General features: G+C 53.5%; 1 protein-coding gene across 2 annotated transcripts in view; it reads left to right on the top strand.

The window, feature by feature from the left end:
- Nucleotides 1-14,850, top strand: part of CCNY (cyclin Y) — a 53,512-nt gene extending 38,662 nt beyond the window's left edge. For both annotated transcript variants that reach the window (XM_032474140.1, XM_032474141.1), the window contains exons 6-10: nt 866-923; nt 1,010-1,129; nt 6,096-6,262; nt 10,731-10,893; nt 12,276-14,850. In XM_032474140.1, coding sequence (XP_032330031.1) covers nt 866-923; nt 1,010-1,129; nt 6,096-6,262; nt 10,731-10,893; nt 12,276-12,392 — 625 coding nt within the window. In that variant the 3' untranslated portion in view covers nt 12,393-14,850. The remainder of the gene's footprint in view (nt 1-865; nt 924-1,009; nt 1,130-6,095; nt 6,263-10,730; nt 10,894-12,275) is intronic.
- The last annotated feature ends 4,768 nt before the right edge of the window (nt 14,851-19,618 follow it).

Genomic DNA, 19,618 nt, shown 5'->3' on the forward strand with positions numbered 1-19,618 from the left:
TGCATGTGCGTGCGTATGAGTGGGTGGGTGTGCATGTGTGTGAGTGCACACGTGTGTGCATGTGCATGCGCGTGAGTGGGGGGGTGTGTATCAGAGACAGATCTGTAGCCTTTTGATACTTGCAGCCTAATTGACATTGGAAACACAGACTGTGGAAATTGCATGCTGTTACCAAAGCAGTGATTTCCAAATTTGGTTTTTAAAGAAAAACTTTTAGGCAAAACTCAAATGATATGAAACAGATAGAAGCAGAGCTGTCCCTGGGGGTGACGCCCCCAGAGCCCCGCCTCCCCGTGGCGCTGCGTGAAAGCCGCCGCTCTGCACGGGTCCAGGCGTGTGCCTGTGTGGGAGCGACCAGGCACATTTCTCCATGTGTCACGCCTTGTTCTCAGGGCACAATCATGAAACTGCTCGTTAGTGAAGCGATTGAGTTGCATGTTGTGAAGATTTCAGACGCATCTCTAGGACGCACTGAGTGGTCATTCTTACCCTCAGACTTTTGTCCTTCCAACTACCACGTAGTGATGCTTTCACAGATCCGCCAGCCTTTGCTCAGAAACAAGACGTTAAAGAAGTTTAGGTTTGGTTCCTTTGAAAAGTCAAGAAATGAGAATCTAAATTTTCCCTTAAGTTAATGAAACTAAGTGTGGTTCATAACCTTTATTTCATGGGCTATTCAAAAATGATTAAATATTGTCCCCTAGAAAAACAGATTACAATTCATGAGTAATCGATACCATCTCTCAACGTTCAGCACTGCCTGTTTCTTGAAATACCAGTTGAATGAAAACATGTTTCTGTTTCATTTTGACTGGCATTCGTTCTTGCAGAAAGTAGACTCCATTTCCTGTTGTTTCCCCACCAGGGACCCAGATGGACGGATGCTCTTGGATATTTTCGATGAAAACCTTCACCCTCTTTCGGTAATCTGCCCCTCGGGTGTCAGGGTGCCGTCCAGTCATGTCTCTGTTGCTCTTGTTGGGTCACCTGAGAATATCTCCTTCCCCAGAAATCCGAAGTGCCACCAGATTACGACAAACACAACCCCGAGCAGAAGCAGATTTACCGGTTTGTTCGGACACTGTTCAGCGCTGCCCAGCTGACTGCGGAGTGTGCCATAGTTACCCTGGTGAGTGCCCGCAGGGCGGGCGGCCGTGATCGCTGGCGCCACTGCTGGCTGTCCCTGTCCTGGGTCTCCTCGAATCAGACCGCACTCAGAGGCGGAGAAGCTGCGGAGACACAGGCAGGAAAGTGGAGTGGGCACGAAGGGGCTCCGAAGGACCGGGCCCCTCGCCGACATCCCGGGTTCTGGGCTGGCTTCCTGCAGGGGTTTGGTGACTGGGATCAGGAGCGATGAGCCCTGACACCGGGAGGAGTGATGTGATGGCTGCCTTCTTGTCTGTGGTTTTCCTGTAAACGTATGTCTGTTAGAAATTCAGAGACAGTGGGACGTGACCTGCGCTGAGACCGGAGATAAAAAGTCTCCACCCTAACTTGCATTCTCAAGGCCTTAGGGATGGACCATTGGTCAGATCTCATTTGGTCAATAGGGCTGTTTCTCTGGCGCCTGTTGTGGGCCTTTGCTGGGCCAGCCTGGGGCCTGTGGGCAGAAAGCCACGTCCGGGCAGGTTTGGCCTGGAGCTGACAGAGATGCCTTTCTCTCTGCCTGTCTCCTGGACTTTACCTTGGCATCATGGATCACTGCCCAGGGGAGAGAGCCTCTCTGCCTGCAAGGAGATGGACTGTAGCCTGCCTGTGGCAACAGCTTCCAGGATTTGCAGACACCCGGAGCCCAGTTAACCCAAAGAAATATTTCAGAGCTTAATTAACTCTGTTTTGAAAGAGGAACAATAACTTTATATCACTTACTATATTTCTTTAGCCTTTGAGGATATACTCAAAGCCTTCCCTCCTATCGATACTGACATAGGAGGAAATTTAAAAAGCGGGTGAGGGCACTGAATTGCACCTGCTGATTTATGATAAGCGAAGCCTGAAGGGCACTTTGTAACATTCCCGGCACGGCTGCTGAGTGGGAGTCCAGTCCTTGCTCAGGGCCGTCGGCGGCCACGAGGTGGGCTCTGTTCGGAGAGCATGGCAGTGGGCTGGGGAGGAAGTCAGTGATGGATGGAGAGGGTCAGGCCAGAAGGAAAGGAGTGAGAAGAAATGGGGGTGGCAGAGTGCGGACTGACCTGATGAGGAGACATGTTACGAATTGCTCATCCCTTTGCTGAGATGCAGCCCACACACCGTAAGGCCCACCCTCATGAAGTGAGCGTTGCAGGGGGTTTTAGTATATGGTGCAGCAGCCACCTCCGCCTAACCCCCCAGAAGAGACCCCTTCCCCGCTAGTGGCCACCCCCCATTCCTTGCCCCCAGCCCAGGCCCAGGCCCAGGCCCACCGGTTGAGGACATTTGTGTGGGTGGATTATGTGGTGCTTAGTCTCTGGTGACTGGCTTCCACAGTCACGTTTCCAGAGTTCACCCAGGTTGGAGCCTGTGTGGGATTTCCTTCTTTTTTATTGCCAGCTGATGCTCCATTGAGTGGGTACACTGCCTTTTATTCGTCCACCCCTCAGTTGATGGGCACTGGGTTACTTCCGCCTCCCGGCTGCTGTGATAACGCCGCTGTGAGCATTTGCACTAGCCTTCGGGTGGGCGTATCCTCGTGTCTCGGTGCACACCAGGGCTGGGGCTGCGGGGGCGCGCAGTGACTCTGTTCGCCCTTCTTCTGTGTCGCTGCTGGCAACGTCAGGAGCCCACAGTTTCTCCACGTCACATCCCACACGGCAGTGAAATTAAGAAAGTCAGTCCACTTGTACCCTGAAAACTGCATAAAGAAATTGTTTACTCAGGTTTTCTTCAGTTTCTTTTACCAATCCCTTTCTGTAGTTTCAGTGTACAAATCTTACAGGTCTTCTTTTGTTCAGTATACTCCTGGGTGTTTACTTCTGTTTCACACTTCTGTAAGTGGAATGACTTTCTTAATTCCGTTGTCAGATTGTTCACTGCTGTTGTGCGGGAACGCTGTGCAGCTGACCTGTTCTTCCATGTTGTTTAACTCATGTTAGTTCTCATAGTTTTTATGAGGTTCCTGTGTGCAAGATCACGTCTGCAAGTGGAGGTGGCTCTGCTTCCTCCTTCCCGAGCTGGACGGCTCTTCCTCCTGCAGCCGGTCACCCAGGTCAGCACCGTGCTGACCAGAAGTGAGAGTGCGTGTCCGGGTCTGGTTCATGATCCTGCTGGAAACCTTTCAGTCTTTCTCCGTTAAAGAAGATGTTAGCTGTTGAGTTTTTCATAGATGCCCTTTGCCAGACGAGGAAGTTATCTTCTGTTCCTAATCTGTGGAGTGTTCTTGATCTTTAGAGAGTATTGGATTGTGTCAGAGCTGTTTCTGTATCATGAGATTGGTTGTGTGGTTTTTGTTCTTTATTCTGTTGATGTGTTAAGTCCACCTTGCATTCTCGGTCCTGCTGCGTAATTCTTTTTCTGTGTTGCTGGGCTTGGTTTGCTTCTGTTTTGTTGAGGATTTTTGCATCTGTATTTGTAAGGGATATTGGTCTTTCGTTTCCTTGTGATACCTTTGGTGTTGGAATCAACATAACTGGCCTCATATAATGAACTGAAAAGCGTTCCTTCCACTTCTGTTTCTCTGAAGAGTCTGGGAAGGATTGGTATTCTTATTTAAATAATAGATAGAATTCACCATTGAAGCTGCCTTGGCCAGGGTTTTTTTTAAATAGTATCTTTTAAACAATTTAAGTCCAGGTGATTTACAGTATATTAGTGGTTCAGTATTTTTATAGGTTATGCTTCATTTAGAAGTGTTGTTAAATGTGGCTAATTCCCTGTGCTGCCCTCCACACAGGGCTTTTCTTTGTTGAAGGGTTTGCGTTACCAGTTCAGCCTCTGCCTGCTCTCGGCCTATTCGGACTGTCTGTTTCTTGGGTCAGCTGGTGTCTTTGTGGGGATTTGTGCGTTTTACCTGAGTTGTCCCGTTTGCTTGTAATTCTCTTTATTTCTGAAAGGCTACTGTGATGTCTCTTTTCATTTCTGATTTTCCTTACTGGAGTCCTTTTCCTTTTCTTCTTGGCCGGGTTAGCTGACGGCTTGTCGATTTTGCTGGTCTTCCCAAAGAACCGGCTTGCAGTTCTGTTGGTTTTTCTGTTTTCTCGGCTCCACCCGTTTGTCTCCCCTCTCATCTTGGTTCGTTCCTTCCTCCTGCTGGCTGTCCCTTTAGTTTCCTGTCTTCCTTTTCTTCTGGTTACTGAAGGCAGAAGGTCAGGTTACTGATTTGAGGCCTGCCTTTCCTAACACAGGAGTTGACAGCGACCCGTTTCTGTGAGCTGAGCTCCAGCTGCGCTGCACAAGTTTGGGGATGTGTGTTCATTTTCATGATGTATTTTTAAAAATCGACTTTTAGCTTTAGATTTGTAGGAAAATTGTGACGGTAGCACAGAGTCCCTGCACGCTTCACACCTAGTGTATTGCTGGCGTCTGCAACGTTGCGCTGCACGTGGATGTAATAAACGTGTAATTATTGACACCTCATGTTAGTATGATGTATTTATTAATAAGTGATACGTTACTATGAACTAAGGTTCGTGCTTTATTCAGGTTTTCTTAGTTTTGCCCATTTAAGCATTTTTCTTTCTGTACATGCTTTTTTGGGGTATTTCCTAGTATTTAATATTTTACAGACATGATAAACTATGACTAGTTCGAAAAGTATAGATGATTAATTTAATGAAATTCTTTCTGCAGTTGATGCCTTTGCAAATGCATTTGATGTAAAACTGGAAATAATCAATTCATGATTCAGAGAGGTGTGAAACACATCAATAAGCAGGCTTTTACTAAGGGAAGCTTTGAAAGGCATTCTTAACTCGTGACCCAGCTTAGTTGATGAGCTCTGTGGGTATTTCTGATGTCTGCCTTCTACGTTTGGCAAGTTTTAAATCCTATATTATGTGATTTCATTTTACAACTTCAGCTGGAATTCTTTCATTTAAAAATACCACTTCACACACATTAGGATGACTATAATTTAAAAAAAAAAAAACAAAATAACAGGTACTGGCAAATATTGGCAAGGATGTGGAAAAACTAACCCTTGTGCATTGCTGGTGGGAACATAAATGGTTCAGCTGCTGTGGAGGGGAGTGTGGTGGTTCTACAGAATACTGAGCAGATTATCACACAGTCCGGCAGTCCCACTACTGGGGACACACCGGAAAGAGTCAGACGTAGAGGCTTGAACGGACGTCTGTGCACCAGTGTTCACAGCAGCATTATTCACAGTAGCCAGAAGTGGAAACAAGTCAAGTGTCCATTAATGGATGCTGGGCAAACAGAACGTGGTCTGTACCATTATTCGCCTTAAAAAGGAAGGAATCGTTGACACCGGCTGCAGCATGGGTGACCCTTGGGGACACTGTTCTCAGTGAAAGGAGCCAGTCACAAAGGGATAGGTACTGTGTGAGTCCACCTCCATCAGGTACCTGGGTCGTCACATTCAGGGAGGCAGGAGGGGGAACGGGTTGGGGGTTGCATAGGCACAGAGTTCCAGTTTGGGGAGATGAAAAAGTTCTGGAAAAAGAGTTGGATGGTGAGGGTTTCACAACACTGTGACTGTTCTTAACAGCGCAGAACCGCACACCCAAAACGGTTAAGTGCTGCGTTTTGCGTTGTGTGTACTTGACCATCATAATAAAAACCAGGTTTATCAACACTGTGTAAATCTACCATCACATCCGAATAAAAAGTTTAATGAAAAAGAGTAGAGATTAAAAAAAAAAAAGTTTCTTCTTTCATGTTGTTTGCTCTCCTTGTCGGATCTCTGGTTGCTCGCTGGGTTTGTGCCGGTGTCGCAGTGGGTGGAGCGAGGAGCTGGCCTGTAGCTGCTGGCGTTGGTCCAGCCGCGCCCACACGTCCAGCGTCGGCGGCGCCTTCACGCCCGCCTGTCCTCAACTCCTTGAGCCCTTGACTTTTTAAGCGAGTGACCGGGCCGTGGGGACCTGTGTAGGAGGTGGAGCACGTGCACTGCCTGGTGTGGGAGGCGCTGGCTCGTCACCCGGGGGCTTCCTGTCTTGCAGGTTTACCTCGAGAGGCTTCTGACCTATGCAGAAATCGACATCTGTCCAGCCAACTGGAAGCGGATTGTCCTGGGGGCCATCCTGCTGGCCTCAAAGGTGTGGGATGACCAGGCAGTATGGAACGTGGACTACTGCCAGATCCTCAAGGACATCACGGTGGAGGACATGTGAGTGCTCAGACCCTGCTCCTCCCCCTCCGCCTCCATGTCCCTGGGCCCTGTGCCCCTGGGCCCTGTCCCCCCGGCCAGCCCTGTCCCCACCGCAGACCCACCTCAGGCCCAGTGCCTGCTCTGGGCAGTAGGTGGCTAAAATGTTACCTGTTCTTATTCCATTTCGGGGAGGAGACTTTCACTGCTTTTGTCCTGTTTTGCAAGTTCCGTTGCTTAAAATGAGCCTTGTGTCCCCTTGCCCCCGTGTCATCCGTTGTTGGGGTCTCAGAGCTAGGGATGTGGGAGGTCGGGTCCAAGCCTCCCGTAGGTTCTGGAGAACGTTCAGGATGAACCCTGTACAGTTCCTTACACTTTGTTGGCATTTCTGACTCAATTTTTGCTATTTTTCTCATACTGTTCGTTTGGCTTCCTCAGGGAAGCTTTGGGCTGGAGGAGGTTCCACCATGTGCCCATCCACATCTGTGTCCCCAGACCCAGGATCCTCGGGGCACAGGGTCTGTGGTGGCCGCTGGCTCCTCACCGGCCTGGCCCCTGTCCGCTGGCTGCTGCTGCTCTGGGCACCCATTTCTGGGTCGCCCTCGGGCACAGGTCTGTGTTCTTGGGTCTCTTGCACAGATTCCCTTCCTGCTGCGGACGCTTAAAGTCCTCCCTGCATCTGTAATTCCTTCCTGATAGCAGGAAAAATCAAGTTCTTGATTGCATCTCAAGGTGAAAATGGTCTCTGAGCTGGTCATCCAGGCTGTGAGCAGGTGCATGGGGTGAGAAATCCTGCCTTGTTTCTGCCCCTTGGCATCTGTCACCTGTGCTGAGGTGTGTGTGTGGGGACGTGGTCCAGGTGCCCATCCCACTGACCGGGGATGTGGGTGGCGGTGGTGCTCAGGGTCAGCAAGAGAGCCCAGGACGTCCCCCCGTGGGGTCAGAGGAAAGGCCTGCGGACGCCAGACCTGGGCCTCAGACCGCTTCTCCTTTCTGTCCCTGCTCTCTGCGGAGGGTGCCGCGGGTCACGGGCAGACGACAGATACCACTGAAACTACCTTCAGGGCCCAGCTCGGGGTGTTCTGCCCATTCCCGCTGTCATGCAGCCGTCATCACCACCAAGCCTTGGAACAGAAGGAGAGAGAGAAACGCAGCTGGTGGGGAGATGCCTTCTGTGCTGCTGTCCTTAACACATTGAGACGTCGGCCCAGCTGGGTCTTCACGTGGACTCGGGATCACTGGAGAAGCCCTTATTTTATTGAAAGCCTCGAAGAAGTGGTTGTAAGCTGTTTGTCAGGAGTCGAGCCTTGTCCAGTTTGTGCATGTCTCAGCTGGGTCCTCCCAGCACTCCTAAGACGTGCACTCACTGTTACCACTTGGCAGCCCTGCGTCCCGAGGCCTCGTGTAAGACCCTGCTCCGGCAGAGCAGGCGAGCGTGTGGGGAGCCTCCCAGCCCCGGAGCGGCCAGACTGAGTGGTTTCCACAGGAACTCTGGAGGGGTGGGTCGGCATGTGCTGCACTCGGTGCGGTTCAGGGCCGGCTGCGGAGCCAGGCTCGTGGGGACGCGGGCTGTATTTTGTAGCATCTGCACCGAGCCGCAGATTTACTTCTGGAATTTTAAAAAAGTTAGTGCTTGAGTCAGTCTTTTTCAGTGATACCCTGTGAGTCCCCAGGGGTCAGTGGAATTGGCTGTCACTCAACTAAATGGCTGAGGCTGGCTCTGGGGCCCCTGCTGGGGGGAGGGGGCGTGGGGGGCTGTCGTCTGTCCCAGCCAGCCTCCGCTCCTCCACGCTGGCCTGGGCCTCCCCTTCTCGCTCCCCAGGGCGAGACGGTTGCGAGTTGCAGATGCAGAGATGTGAGATGTGCTTTTTGTTGCTGCTTCTGGTGCCCTGCTGACCCATGTCCCCTTCTTCCTGGCCTCGCCTGTGTGTGGCTGTCCTGAGGTGGCCTGCCCCGTGTTGCCGAGCCCAGGCTCCCCTCCAGCTGAAGGGTCTCTGACACCGAGGACCTTGGTGGGGCCCTGCATGCACCTCTGGATGGGGCAGCTCTGGCTGGCAAGTCTGGGCTCGCTGATGCCGGCGCTCAAAACAAACATTTTGAGGCACGTGTCACGAGGGCAGTCGGGGCACCGTGTTTCACCGATGCCCGTCAGACGGGCCCAGGTTGGGGCTGCCCTGGCGGGAAGACTCTCTCTCGCTCGATGCCTTGTTTGGTTTTTCCATGACAGACATGCTCAGTATGGAATTTACCACTGAAACTACCTTCAGGGCACAGCTCGGGGTGTTCTGCACATTCCCGCTGTCATGCAGCCATCACCAGCTCTTCCTCCGGACTCTTCCTCTTGTAAAACTGACCCTGTCCCCATGCAACCCCACCTCCCAGCCCCCGGCGGCCTCCACTCTGCCTCCCATCTCTCAGAACCTCACTGCTCCAGTGAGTCCACTCGGGCCTCATCTCAGTTGAGCCACGAGGCATTTGTCTTTGCGTGGCTGGCTTCTTTCAGGGGTCATCCACGCTGTAGTCTGAGTCAGAGTCTCCTTCCTTTTTAAGGCTGGGAAGACTCCATTCTGTGTGTAGACCGCTTGTCGACGGACTTGGGCTGCCTGCTCTCCCGGCTGCTGTGAACAGCACTGCCGTGAACAGGAGGAGCGCGGGCGTGCAGACACCTCCCCGGGGCCCTGCCCTCCGCTCTCCTGGGTCTGTGCCCAGAGGTGGGGTTGCTGCGTGGTGGCTGGTCTTTAAAGTGAGCCTGTTTTTCCAGAAAAGCCTACAGGCTATTAGGTGATGAAAACAACTCCCTTTAGGTGCATCTGGGGCCCCATTTGCAGGTTGCTAAGTGGCAGTTAGCCATTCAGTTGGGTTCCGTTGGGTTTCTTTACAATGTTGATCTAATGTGATAAGTATTTCTGAAGTATTTTTTGTTTGTTGACCTGAACTTATTTATTACAAAGTTTCACATTTGAACTGTTTTTAATTATCCTCTTGAGGGCAGCAGATCCGTCAAGCCCACTCGCATCACTGTTCGTTTTCTGATGATTTATATCGCATAGCAAGCTGTCATATGGACTGCTGCAGTTTGGAAATTCAAATTTGGGGAATTATTTTTATTTCCTAAATCTGGCTTCAGTTTGAAAATGCAGCAGCTCTAAAATCTTTATTTCCGTCCAAACTTACACAGAAACATTCAAGAAAACACTCCACTATTCAGAAAGGCTGCTTTTCCCTGAGGAGCACTGGGGAGCCGCCGCCTTGTAAACAGATTCCTCCTGATTGTAATCCTAGATGCGCCCTCAGCAGCAGGCGGTGGTGTCGGTGCCGTCTGGGGCGGGAATAGCGGACTGGCTATCTCCCGTTTGTACCGAGAAGAGAGGCTTTCTTCCCCACACCGGAGTGCGGGCCGCAGTGGCGCCTCTTGGCCCCTGGGTGGCAGTGTGCCCCAGGCCAGCGCCTCTGCCTAACCGCATTTTACTAAGATCTCACCTGGTTCCTGTGTTTCGGAGGATGACCTCTTACTGAATCTCACATAAAGGGGACACAGATAACAGTCACTGAGAGTGGGAAATTCAGCGTAACTCCTCTCTCGAAGCTGCAAGGAAGGGAATCCGCTCCTGTGTTAAGGACCTGAGTGTGGCCTCTTGGTCTTCCCGCTGCGCTGCAAGGGCACCGGCCGGAAGGACAACGCGCTGAGGCTTCTCAGGTCGCTCCTTCCTGGGGCTCCGGTCCGGGGATGCACATCGCGCTCGCATCCCCACCGCCCTGCCTCCTGCTCCTGCTGGTGTCGCCGCAGTGCAGCCTGGCATTGCCCTCCGGGGCTCCGAGGGCTCCGCAAGGTCCCTCAAGGAGCAGCAGATGCACTCGGACCGGGGCTCCAGTGACGACGGAGAGATGACCAGCACGCCCCAGCCTTCCTCCCTAGCCCCGCTGCCCCTCTGGGAGGCCTTCCTGGTCCCCCACCCCCCTGGCAGGACCAAGGCGTACAGATGGACCATCACCGAGGACGCTTCCCCCTGCCCCCACCCCCCACCCTGGCTGTCAGTCAGCCCTGAGAGGTAGGCTGCTCTGTCCTGGCCACCACCACCACCGCCTCCATCCAGGTGTGAGTGGGTCGGCTCCTTTGTGGACCGGGCTCTGTGTTGAGGGTTCTCAGCGGGCCACCAGGCCTCTCAAGGGAGCTTGTTTGAGATGCGCTTTCTCGGGCCCACCTGGCCTGCTGACATGCCCTGCAGGCATGCTCTGTGGAGGAGGCAGGTCAGCGGCGCCCCCTTTTCCTGGGAAGGGCAGAGCCCATGGGCCCTCCCTGGACTCCACTGGGTTCTCTGTGCGGTCTGCCCTGCCCCCCCATTTGAGCCAGTGGGCCTCACGGAGATGTGCAGTCAGACCCTGCACCCACCCAGCGGTCACAGGTGGCTCTTCTTCCTGGTGGGGTCTGTCTCCGCAGTGGGGGGTGGGGGGGCCAAGAGCCGAGCCGCGCTGTCCATCTCTCCCGCAGGAATGAGCTGGAGCGGCAGTTCCTCGAGTTGCTCCAGTTCAACATCAACGTCCCCTCCAGCGTTTATGCCAAGTATTACTTTGACCTTCGTTCTCTGGCCGAAGCCAACAACCTGAGCTTCCCCTTGGAGCCCCTGAGCCGGGAGAGGGCCCACAAGCTGGAGGTGAGGGGCATGGGCGCCCAGGGCAGGCTGCGCGCTCGCGGAGGAATGGGGCACGGTGCCCGCATGCAGTCCGCACAGCCGCTGGTTGTCAGTGACCTTCCTAACAGTGGGCTTCTACTTATTGCGCATTGAGTCTTTTTTTAAATCAAAAAAAGCTTTTTTGAACACCTGTTTTTAAAAACATTAAAAAAAACCAAAGAAAGTTTCCTGGCATGCACTTTTATGAGGAAAAAGATACCAGATGGCCCAAACAATTGGGATTCCAGAAAGGTTTGATTCTGCTTTCATTTTTCATTTTTTCAAAATACTCTCTTCACGGCCCGCTTAGAGCTGGGGCCGCCCCTCTGTCCCCTCCTGGGCTCAGGGCTGTGGTCATCAGGCTGCGGGCCTCTCCTGCCTTGCACTTCTGACAGGAAAGATGGCAGAGGCCCTGCACACCGCCGTGGTCTCACCTCACAAGTCTCACCTTTGCCAGGCGCGGTAAGCGGCCCAGTCCTGTCCCAGGCTCAGGGAGACCCGGGAGCATCAGGATGGCCAGAGTGGAGCTCTCCCAGGGCCACAGCTGCCAGCAAAACAGTCAGGAGGTGGGGAAGAGGGCTCTTAAGGAGGCAGACATTTAAAATCAATGAAACTTTAAAAAGCTGATGGTACATTAGTCCCAAGAAAGAAACTTAGCAGAAGTTGGAGAAGACTGGTTGCCCAGTGCTGGGTTTAAGTCGCAATGCAGTGAGGTTTTCAGAACTCAGCCATGTGGCCAGTGGCGGTTACTGCAAGGCCGCTCTTCTGTTCAAGGGCAGATGTGGGAAACCCTTCCTCCGAAGGTCTTGCCCCAAGGCAGGTGATGTCAAGCCTTGGCAAGGACACATGTGAAGTGGTTAGGCTGGCGAGGAGCGTGGGTCCCCATCCAGCCCACTCTGTTGCATTCCTGGTGTGCTGGTGGCCCCGTCACTCCTCCCTGCTCAGGAGGGACCCTGGCAGCCCCTTGGCCCGCAGGAAAGCCAGCCTGTGGTTCCCTGAGGAAAAGCATCTCTATCCCAGGTCTGCCGCTTATGAGCACAGGCTAGACCAGTGTCCCCCGCAGGCGCTCTGAGTGGAGACCTCGCCTGACCCTGAGGCAGCAGCCGGGCAGGGGAAAGGATGTCATTCGTGTCTCTCTCAGCAGTGGAAGCCCCTTTGAGATAGTTTGTAAGGTGTGGGATGTCATCCTTTTCCTGACCAGCGGGTTAGCAGACGCACCCATGATGGGAGGACAAGGAGTCCCCGAAAGGTGTCAGGAGTCGGGATGTGTCCGAAGCCGGCGAGCGGGCGGGACTCCCGTGGGTTTGCAGTGCTGAGGGGCGTGGGCTCCAGGCTGACCTGATGGCCTCTCTCTCACCCTGCAGGCCATCTCTCGACTGTGTGAGGACAAGTACAAGGACCTGCGGAGGCCCACGAGGAAGCGGTCAGCGAGTGCTGACAATCTGACTCTGCCCCGGTGGTCCCCGGCCATCATCTCCTAACCGTGGGCGTCCGCGCTGGAGGCCGTGCCATCCCGCAGCTTCTCCTCTAGTTGGAGCAGAGACAGACCTGGGGTGGCTGGTGTGGTTTCTCCTTTCGGCTCCTTTGTGAGGTCCTTGTGCTGCCAGGCTGCCTTGATGACCGCCTCCGCGCGCCCCGGGGTCCCCAGCGGCCGGGGCCGGCACCGGCACCTCCTCGCGGAGCAGAGACTCTGACCCTGGAGGAGGGACTGGGGCGTCGCGCGGAGGCAGGGAGAGGGGCTTGGCCGCTTTTCAGCCCCGAGTTCGAGGGCGAGGTCCGCGGTAGGCGGAGGCGGGAAGGCCCGCGGAGAGGACCAGGTTGAATGCGCATTAAAGGCGAGCGCCGGTCACCACCCGGACCAGTACGTCCTGAGATGTCTTGCATTCCTTCTTGCTGCTTCTCGAGGTGTGGGGGGATCTTTGTTCGTGTTATCCTGTCTGGCTTTCGGGCCCACAGAGCAGAGAGCATGGTTTGTACCAACCAGGCACAGACACGAATAAATAGCGCCGGCTTGTTCTCTGCGCGCCCGCCCCGCGCGCTGTCTGCTGAGCTTTCTTCTGCCCCGGGAGCGCTCGCGCGGCCTGCGCACCTTCGCTGTGGGACCGGACCCCCTCCGCCCCCGCCCCCCGGAGCGGTCAGACCCGCGGGCCGCTGCGCTCCCCCCCCCCCCGGCCCTGCCCAGCCCGCCCCTGCGCCCCCACGCCCGCCGTGCAAGCAATAGTCCCCCAATTTTTATATGTTTACTTTAAATCAGAGTTAGTCTATTTGTATAACATTTTTTAAAAATCTGAAATTAAAAAAAATGGGGTGGGGGCGGGTATCCAGGGAAAGGTCATTGAAGGGAAAGATGCCCGTGTTTCCCGAGGTATTTTTCACAGAACGATTGAATAAAAACTCAACTTGCATTTGCATCGTGGGTGCTTAGCGCAGTCACGGAATTCTTCCATTATGCCTGCCCCCGGTTTCCTTTTAGGTGAGGCTTTTCTACCCAGTGACGTTAAAGGGTTGGTGGTGGAGATTCCCGTCAAGTCTCTGAGTCCGGGTCTCACACACTCGGCGTTTTGCATGTTTCCTCGGGTCACAGTGACAGGTTCCTTAGGTTTCCCTCCGTGGAGTCTCGCGGGTGAATGGCGCTGATGACCGGTGTCTCCTCCCTCCTGTGGAGCTGGAGAACTTGGCGTCCTACTCCCTCGTGTGTGCCCGAGCGCGTACCCTGCTCCCCACAGACGTGCAGTGTTGGTGGAGAGCTCGGAAGGTTGAAACCCGGGAACACCAAGCCACGTACTGGTCAGAGTCCCATGTTGTACCACGTGTCAACCGTTTGGGCCAGAAATACCGTCAGGTTCCTCCTGGCTTAAACTCTGAAAGGCAAACAAGCAGAATATGGAGAGTTGATCGCGTTTCCATTGTAATCGTGTTGACATCCTCTGTGTGGGTTCCAAAATTCAGCTGCTCTCTTCAAGTGGGAGTTGGATTTAGAACTTAAATGGAGATCAAAAATGTAGAAAGTATCATTTTATATTCCCTTACCTATAGAGCTTAAAAAGGGACATATTTTCTTAGCTGAATATGAATACCTCTCAGACATGAGTTAGTTCCTCCCATGTAAAGTAGCTTACTTCACCGACCCATTTCAGGAAAGAGGTTCTGCTGCCTTTAAGCAGAAATCTTATTTTTATCCCTTTTATTTGAATGAGAGAGATTTGAAAATTGAATTATGTAAATATTTCAATGCATCTGCTATTATTTTGTGGAGTTTATTAAACTACTTTAAAAAATTGTATAGTCTATTTATTGTACGGATGTACACACAGTCTGATGACTTAAAATTTAAAGTGGACCCCAGAAAACCTGACTCAGCCTTGTGTGGACTGCTGAGTATTGTTTAGCCTTGCGCGCTGGACTCTACCTCTGTATAGGAGAACTTTCCGAATTTGTCAGTGAGCAGTGATCTGTGTTGACTGTGTTTCTTGCGCTGAGTATTTTAAAACTCTGCTGTAAGTGTAGTTTTCAGTTTTACTTTTGCAGTATGAATCCCTCAACACAAAGGTAGACACTTTAGGTTTGTTTTTTTTTTTTATTTTTCTACATGATGATGAAAACTTAACATTTTGGTCTCTGGTTTGTTCTAAGTTTGCTGAAAAACAAAAACCAAAAAACAACAAAAACAAACAAACAAAAAAAAAAACAACAATGACCCAGTGCAGTACCAGTGATAAATCTCCTGATGTAATTTGTCTGCAAGATGATCCATGCCATGCGGTTAAAGCTGGATTGCTCTTTAGGAATACATTGTCTTAGTGTAGTTTTTGAATGGACAGTTTTCATCATTAATGAAGGACGAAGAAAACCACACAATTTATTGACTTTGATTTTAGATTTGACTTCAAATGCAAATAAAGTCATTGGGAGAGTAAGAACACATCCCGATGAACTCCTCCTTTGTGGTCTGTTTCATTTGTTAATTTTCTAACTGGGAGAAGGGGGAGAAGTCAGGGACTTGGGACCAAATTGGAGGGCAAGGTGTGGGCCCTGCCAGGGCCCCAGATGCGCCGCGTGCCTTCGTGCGCCGGGTGGGGCTGCTGTCGGGCTCCTCCTGGTCTCTGGCAGAGCCATCTCCATCTTAGGGTGTCCCTCGGTTCTGGGGGTGTTGCTCCCCAGCTGAGCTGCAGAGCAGAATCTGGGGAGTGAGTGATTTTCACCCTTTCTGGCTGCTTTTGGTAACCTCACCTGGGGCCATATTTTACAGCTTTGCCTTTTTTAAACAATAAAATACAATTCCACTGCAGGTACTCACACGTGTTAAATAAATAAATAAATACGTACAACAAATAGTGCCTGTTTTCCTGCTGCGTTTTTTAAAAATTACATTGAGATAAAATTGAACAGGATGCTGAGTGAACCCGTTCTTTTCGAGGGCGGTGGGAAAGTGTCATGGATTCTGGAGTCCCGAGTGGTCCACAGGGGCCTGAGGCCTCTTAGAGGCCAGCCAGAGCTGGTCACTGTGTTGTGATGACCTGTTTCATCCACAGTCCCTTGACTTCGCTGGAGTCGGCTTTTTAAGACTCAGGTCGGTGCATCTTAGAGACGTGGAGGCCAGCCGGTAGCCCCGCCCTTGTGGGAGGGAGGAGGAAGTAACAGATCATCAGGTGATGGGGAAAGGATGCTGAAGAACTGATTTGGGATTCCTCTTCAAGCTCCATGGGCTGCAAGGAACGCCGTGCTCACAGCCCCGAAGGCCACGCCTGGAAGACACGTGGTCCCCGGGTGCCCGGCAGCCCTCGTCCGCATTAGGGAGACATGCTTGGGCCCAGCAGTTGCCAGACTCAGACTGGACTGGGTCAGCCGCTTCCGGGTCCACCTCCTTCTGGCAGGTTTTCTTGCCATTTGCATGTCTGGAGCTGCTCGAGGGCAGCTGTCACTTTCCTTTAGAGGTGGCCCTCTCTGTCTGGAAGGGGCCACAGGAGGCGCCCGTGTTTCTGTGTCACCCCGAGTTTGGGCAGTGGGTCGGCGCCCGGGTAGTCCCGGCTCCCACACTGCCCATCATGGGTCCGGGAGGAATGTTCTGGAAACCGTTCCTGTAAGAAGCAGCCCAGACATGGTGTCTGACTGGATGGGCCCGTGAGCTTTCTGTGTCCTCTAGGGCCTCCGCCTGTGGAGACAGCTTCACTCCTTTCAAGAACTGTGTTTAAGTGGAAAGCAGGAGAAAGGAATGGCATTCCAAAAGAACTGCCGTTTTGGACAAAAATGCTAGATGTAATTCAGGCGTAATGTTATGTTAACATTGGTACTGACCTGTATCGTCATGGGACCTCGGGTTATGTCTCAGCCCCAAATTAACTTGCTGTATGACCTTGGACAAACCACTTGACCTCTCTGATCATGTAGTGGGCTTGGCTGGCCTAGATGCGCTTGCTTGTGTTTCCACCGCCTGTCCCTGTTTCTGAACACTGCTCGGCCATTCTTGCATCACGATTGTTGGATGCTGCTCTGCTTGGAAGTAGGAAGGCTGGACCCACCGAAAGACAAGTTTGAGCTAAACTGTGAGCTTCCCCGGGGGAGATGGGTTGTGTCTTCAGAGTCCCCTCCCACGCAGAGCGGCCGTCGGCAGGCACAGCTGTCCAGGAGGAGGGCGTGGGCATCCCTGTTCACCTGCGTCCTTCCTGGGTCTCTCCGGATGCACCTGAGTCTCAGCTTGGCCTCTAGCTGGGTTTTGCTGGACCTTGTGGTTCTTGTCCTCAGTGACAGACCCTGGAGGTCTTGAACTAGTGAAGTTGGGTGTAGGAGTCCTCCCTGGATGGTTCTGTCATGAGAAGGGCCCCCCTAACCCCCAAGTGATGCTTGTCTTCCTTAGACCTGCCAACAGGAAGCTTGGGGGCCCGCCCTGGGCGAGGGCTTCCCTCCTCCTCTCCTGTCACGTGCAGGTCACCAGCACCTGCGTATGAGGACTGGTGTTTAGGGGGACCAAGAGAGCTAGGGTCCACTCCACAGAGGGAGCAGCAGCCAGTAAAGCAGGCCCCCTTGTTGTCAGCTCCTGGCCCTGGTTCTCTGCAGCACCCTGCAAAGAGCATAGCCTCGTGAGTGTAAACACAACTGGAAACAAAATTTCTACCCTGCAGCATTATCTAGGAACCGTGTGTTGGTTCCGCAACGAGCAGTCGTGCACGAGGCTTTAGCGCACAGGTTATCCCATGGAGCAGGGACTGTGCCGGACGCCGTCTGCAAGATGGGGACCAACCCGGGACACGGGCACAGCCCTGTGCGGGGTGCTCTGCTGGCAGGTGGGCAGTAGGTAAGTGTGTCAGCACACTCTGGCCTCGGGTCGGTCGTGTGAGGGTGGCGGTGGAGGGCATCTGTGAGTGGGGTCTCCATGGAAGAGCTCTGGGGAGAGCCCCTTGGGCCAGGAGCAGGTGGGGAGGGAAGGGCCTTGCCGTGGATTTCAGGACCAGTGGGGACCAGGGAAGAGCTGAGTGGATGGGTGGAGGGGTGGTAGCGGCTCTGCGGTGCCCCGCGCGCCCCTGGTGCGCGGGATAAACCCAGCGTGGGGGGCACAGTCCCGCCTCCATGCCTGCGGGCTGATGGAGCGAGCGAGGGCTGTGTGCCTTCACTGGTCAGACGTTCACAAGGCAGGCTTCCCCCGTGATGCCCAGGTGGGTCTTCGCGGCCTGGCCCGCAGTCTGGACTGGAGGTTGTCTGTCCACTAAGTTAGTCAACACGCCGGGCACCTGTGACCTTCCAGGCACGGTGCACTGTGGGATCGGTCAGGACCAAAACCCGGGCCCCCACCCTGGGACAGCTGCACTGCTCTGGTCTGGATGGTGGTTCTGACATGACAGGAACGTGGACTCACGTGTCCCTCGTGTCCCGGGCAGAATATCGAGCCTGTCCTTGTTATGGGGACGGATATTGGGCTGCTGCCAGGACCAGCGGGACCAGCGGGACCAGCTCTGGATGGACTGGCTTGACGACTCGGTGCTCCTTGGGAAATTTTATGGCCACGAGGGTCACCCGTCAGTGGGAAGGTGTCCCGTAATGCCTGGAGCACCAGATCGCCAGCATTGCAGCTGGTTTGTGGGGGCCCACCCCCACCCCAGCCCAAGGCCGGATGTTCAGGGGCACAGACAAGGGCTGGATTTAGACGCAGCAGCTTTGTGGGAGTCACTTGTGCTAGTCACCTCCCTGGGAATTCAAGGGGGCTTTGTCGTCTCGCCTCTCTGGTTTTTCTGCCTGCTACTGTGTGAGCCTCACCAGGCCCTGGAGGCCCAAGCGACTGGCATTTGAAGTGACCACTCCAGCATCCCACCGTGTCCTGCGGAAAAGGGCTGTGTAATGGTGCCAACGTGAGGCACATGCCCCAAGTCGAGTTAGCATAGGAGGCTTGAGGAAGTCTCCAGGTGCGAATGGGCAGCTGCACCGGGAAGGGACGATGACCGAGGACAGAGGGGAGTAGAAGGTCAAAGTCAGGGAGCGAGGTGGGGGGGTGGCAGCTTCTCCTGTGTCTGCATCACCAAGTCCTTGCGCAGAGGACTCACCTACATCAAGGAGGGAAGCTGCCTTCCTCATCATCCATCAAAGGTGGGAACCTGCTGAGGAATCGAGGAAATGTCTCTGGGGCGCAGACCTCTCTGCTGGAGGATTTCTAAGTCTGTCTCCAGCCCCGGGCTCCCGCAGGAGGGACCCCTCCTTCTGGGCCACCCTCACGGACCAGGGCGGGGGGCGGACCACGCAGGAAGCACTCCTCCTGGTAGAGAAAGGAGGTTCTTGCCTGAAGTCATTCTTTTGGGAAGTCTGTTCCTTCCTCAGCAGCAGAGGGAGGCACTGTCCCCACAGCCGGGTTCAGGAGCCCACACACGCCGCTCCTGTGACCTGCTTCCAGCGGCTGCTTTGAAGCAGCTGTCCTTCGGGGCATCCTTCCGCACCTTCAGCCCCTGGTCGGCCTCAGTGTTCCAGTTTAACAAGAAAGAAGGAGACACAGGAAACGACTAGTTTTAGACTTTGGTTGTCCCTGAAAAATGTTAGCAAACCATCCCGGGAGACGCCCTGTAATGCTCAGCCTGCTCGGCTCATTGCTGAGGCTTTTTGCTGAATAGGCGCTTCCCCCCACTGCGCCCAAAATAAGACAGACAAATGCTGCTCCCTGGGGAACCCAGCAGAGTGCGGAGGCCTTGCTGAGTCGGGAAGACACTAGCGTCTGGGGAGACTGACTCAGCTGGAGGGCGTGGCAGGACACCACAGGAGAGGAAGCTACGCAGAACCCAGAAACCGGCACAGAAGTTTCCCCGAGTCTTTGGCTGAAAACCACGCTGTACATGTAGAGGGAAAAAACCCACGTGGTTTGGGGCTGGCGGGTACACACTACTGTGTGCGGAGCAGGTAGACAGCAAGGCCCTGCTGTCCGGCCCAGGGAGCTGCGCTCAGGGGCCGCTAGTAACCTGTGATGAAAAGTACATGCGTGAACATGTGTGACTGAACCACCACGCTGTACACCAGAAACTGACACCGCGCCATAAATCAACTGAACTTCAATTTAAAATAAATTTTTTTAAAAAAAAAAAAGAGAAAAAAAAAAAAAAAAAAGAAAAGAGAAACTCCACAGTCAGGAAATGCACAACTTCAGGGGAGCTTTTCAAGCTGCACAATTTCCAGATCTCAGAGGGCAGGGCGACACTGAAGCTCCTGGTAGCCAGAGTGAAGACATCTGGTTACA

The sequence above is a fragment of the Camelus ferus genome, chromosome 35 (assembly GCF_009834535.1).
Source record: "Camelus ferus isolate YT-003-E chromosome 35, BCGSAC_Cfer_1.0, whole genome shotgun sequence".
Taxonomy (NCBI): Eukaryota; Metazoa; Chordata; class Mammalia; order Artiodactyla; family Camelidae; genus Camelus; species Camelus ferus.